The 3,733-nt window shown below is 56.1% G+C and overlaps 1 protein-coding gene and 1 non-coding gene across 2 annotated transcripts in view; one reads left to right on the top strand and one right to left on the bottom strand.

Annotated features, from left to right (window-relative positions):
* Positions 1–2,242: 2,242 nt before the first annotated feature.
* On the bottom strand, positions 2,243–2,315 carry TRNAR-UCG. Its single transcript has one exon. It is a non-coding gene; the product is annotated as a tRNA-Arg (tRNA).
* Positions 2,316–2,536: 221 nt separating this feature from the next.
* POLG (polymerase (DNA directed), gamma) overlaps positions 2,537–3,733 on the top strand; it is an 18,241-nt gene continuing 17,044 nt past the window's right edge. Inside the window, 2 exon segments of the mRNA XM_010841133.1 lie at positions 2,537–2,712; positions 3,444–3,731. Of these exon segments, the coding sequence (XP_010839435.1) occupies positions 3,604–3,731 (128 nt within the window). The 5' untranslated portion in view covers positions 2,537–2,712; positions 3,444–3,603.

Raw genomic sequence — 3,733 nt, 5'->3', positions numbered from 1 at the left:
ATCTTAATATGTGCTAGTAGTTATTACCAAGCTCCAGCCAGGTCCTGGAGCAGAGCATCCAATGAGACACAAGGTCAGTCTTCCTGGGTATTTAACAGCAGTGGAAGGGGAGATTAAAAAAATAAAATCAGCTTTTGTTACACCTGAGATTCGTGCTTTGCAAGAAAGTACAGAGTGTTTCCATCTGGGCAGGGGGTTCCTAATGAATTTGTCTCTTGCTCTGTGGGAGGAGAGGTCCAAGAAATTGTAGGGAAATGTATGTGGTTTCTCAGGTATTACTCCCTTGGACAGCAAGAAGATCAAACCAGTCAGTCCTAAAGGAAATCAACCCTGAATATTCATTGGAAGAACTGATGTTGAAATTGAAGCTCCAATACTTTGGCCACCTGATGAGAAGAACTGACTCAATGGAAAAGTCCCTAATGCTGGGAAAGATTGAAGGCAGGAGGAGAAAGGGATTACAGAGGATGAGATGGTTGGATGGCATCATCGACTCAATGGACATGAGTTTGAGCAAACTCCAGGAGATGGTGAAGGGCAGAGAAGGCTGGCATGCTTCAGTCCATAGGGTCACAAAGAGTTGGACAGGACTGAAGCTACTTAGCACAGCACAGTATATATACTAAATACATCTAGAACAATGTATAAACAAGGTTTCTTTTTTTTTTTTACAAGGTTTCATACTTAAAACTAAAGAAAGGGGAAATGTATGGGAGGATCTAGGTTCAGTGCTACTGTGCAGTCTTCAAGCCTTGTTCTGGGGCTTCTCACTGCTTCCCTGGGCTCGATCAGTTCACAGGACCAGCGGGGCAGCGTGTTTTCCCCCTTGTTCAGTGGCTAAGTCGCATGGGACTCTTTCTGACCCCATGGACTGCAGTGCACCAGGCTCCTCTGTCCTCCACTATCTCCAGGAGTTTGCTCAAATTCATGTCCATTGAGTTGGTGATGCTCTCTCACCATCTCATCCTCTGCTGCCACCTTCTCCTTTCCCTAGATGTCCCCAAACCACACCCCTGAAAAATACCGAAGTCCCTTGCTCAAGTCAGTCAGTTCAGGGTGTCCTGGCACACCTACGGCCTAGGAAGTGGGGGCCGACTTTCTGCGAGGCCTGAATTTTGTCCCTAATCAGCTGTGTGTCTTCAGGCGTGTCTCAAACCTCTCCCAGCCTCACTTTCTTCATCCGCGCGGCCGAACCTCCAGGATCCAGCCTCCAGGCTCTCGTCGTCTGCGTGGGCCTGATTCTCTGCAGCACTTTACAGTGTATCAGAGGCACGTGGAGCAACAGGCGGTGGATTGCAGACAGGAGACCGCGAAGATGGAAGGCTACTTCTGGTGACTCCTCGGGCCGGTGGGGTGAGCCAGAAGCGTTGGCTGCGGCTGCTGCTGCTAAGTCCCATCAGTCGTGTCTGACTCTGTGCGACCCCATAGACGGCAGCCCACCAGGCTCCTCCGTCCATGGGATTTCCCAGGCAAGAGTACTGGAGTGGGTTGCCATTGCCTTCTCCATAGACGCGTTGGATGAGAGCTTAATACCCGGCGACAGATTCGGCTTCAAGGGAAGGCAGTATTTTTATTCATCAGAATTGTCCAGGATGAACAGAGGGAAGGGGCTTGCCTTCAAATGTGAATCTCTGTGATTCCCACGTATCAGTTCAGTTCAGTTCAGTCGCTCAGTCGTGTCCGACTCTTTGCGACCCCATGAATCGCAGCACGCCAGGCCTCCCTGTCCATCACCAACTCCCGGAGCCCACCCAAACCCATGTCCATTGTGTCGGTGATGCCATCCAACTATCTCATCCTGTGTCGTCCCCTTCTCCTCCTGCCCTCAATCCTTCCCAGCACCAGAGTCTTTTCAAATGAGTCAGCTATCCGCATCAGGTGGCCAAAGTATTGGAGTTTCAGCTTCAAATCAGTCCCTCCAATGAACACCCAGGATCCAGTTGATTTAAAATCGGAGTTCCCGCAAAGGATGCTCCTGCTTCTCTACCAGTGTGGGGGTATGAACACGGATGGTACCTTTTTAGAAATGGACCACCACTTCCGCTCACCTCCATGTAGCTGTAGCAGGTAGAGGAACAATTTCACAAGGACACTGCCGGGTGGGATGTGGGTGCAGTTACTTCTTCAGATCTGGGTGTTCCCAGACATGAAAGAGGGGTGATAATCCGCAACAGCGTTTCCCTACGGTCCTATTACTTGAATTCCTAAGAAATGATAAACCAAAAAGCAACTTTCTCCTTTGCGACCGCGGCAGGACTCGAACCTGCAATCTTCTGATCCGAAGTCAGACGCCTTATCCATTAGGCCACGCGGCCGCCCGCTAGCTAGTACTCTTTGGACAATCTAAAAAGTATTATTACCGCCCACCGGCTTGCTGGGACTAACCCACCTGCTTCTTGAGCAGGGGAGGTTGGACCTTGATTCCCAGAGTTCCGCAGGGGAAGGTCCATCCGGAAGTCCTTTTTCCCCCCTACGGGAGGACCGGTCTACTTGTGGCTCTCCTATTGGTCGCGCTAGGAGTCTCCCGCCTGCCTCTTGGGTAGCCGCGGGACCTAGCAGGGTACAGACGGGAAGTTGCCCCTGCCTGTGAGGCGGATCGTTCGGGTGGAGGCCACAGGCCACCCCGAGGCTGCACAGGCCGCGCGGAGGGAGCCGGGGCGTCGCCAGCCTGGGTTCGGGAGCCGCAGACCAGAAGGCACCGGGCAGACTGAGGTTTCCGGCGGGTTCGGCGCAGGGGGGCGGGCGGCCGGGTCGCTGAGCGGCGGCGCGGCCCCTCCCTCTCCAGTCTAGGAGCGCGGCCCTGGGCTGGGCGGAGGCTCGTCCCAGCGCGCACCGCGGCGCGGCCGCCGGGCTCAGGCTGGCGGCCGAGGGCCCCTGCGGCGCGCTGGGCCAGGGCTCGGGCGGGGGTGGGGGCCCCGCAGGACTGCGGCCCCCTTGGCGGGCTCGAACCCGGGCACCGGCCCCTAAGGGCGCTAGGCCCTCGGGCTGCGGCGATCGGGGGGCACCGGCAGCCACCGTTTGCTGAGCACTTGCCGAGGGCCGTGCCCCGCGGCAGGTTCGCCCTGTGTCACCCGAACAGCAGTCCTGTATGACCGGTAGAACCCAGTCACCCCATTTTACAGAGTAGGGAAATGGGGGCCTAAGCCGCCTGCCCAAGGTCAGACGTCTCGGAAGAGCTGGAGCCGGGATTCAAACCCTGGTTGTCCCCACCAGAGTCTTGCGCTCTTAACCACTACCGTCTTCTTCTCTGATGAACTTAACGTGAACCTCGGTTTTCCGAGGGGTATTGGTATTTCCCAAGGTTGCTTGATGATCAACTGAGAACATGCACCTAAAGGCGCTAGGCACCCTGCTTTGGGACGCAGGCAGTGTTCGCGGAAGGAGGGCTGTTAAGATCGCACGTGCTCTGCATGTTGGTAACACTGTACATCTGTCTCCTTTAGGATTTGTGGGTGGAAGGCAGGCATGGTCAGAACCATTTCCCTGGCAGGAAAGCGGAGACAGGACGTATCCCTCTCCACGTCTCTCAGCCAGTGAACGCTGCCAAGCTGGAGCCCAAAGCCAGGTGTCCTGACGCCCACCGAGGGGCTCCCTGCACCCACCATGAGCCGCCTGCTCTGGAGGAAGGTGGCCGGCGCCACCGTCGGGCCAGGCCCGGTTCCAGCTCCGCGACGTTGGGTCTCCAGCTCCGCCTCCGACCCCGTCCCCAGCGACGGGCCGCCGTCGCCGCAGC

This window comes from Bison bison, unplaced genomic scaffold, assembly GCF_000754665.1.
Source record: "Bison bison bison isolate TAMUID 2011002044 unplaced genomic scaffold, Bison_UMD1.0 scf7180017864155, whole genome shotgun sequence".
Classification (NCBI taxonomy): Eukaryota; Metazoa; Chordata; class Mammalia; order Artiodactyla; family Bovidae; genus Bison; species Bison bison.
This window is presented reverse-complemented; position numbering and strand designations above follow the sequence as displayed.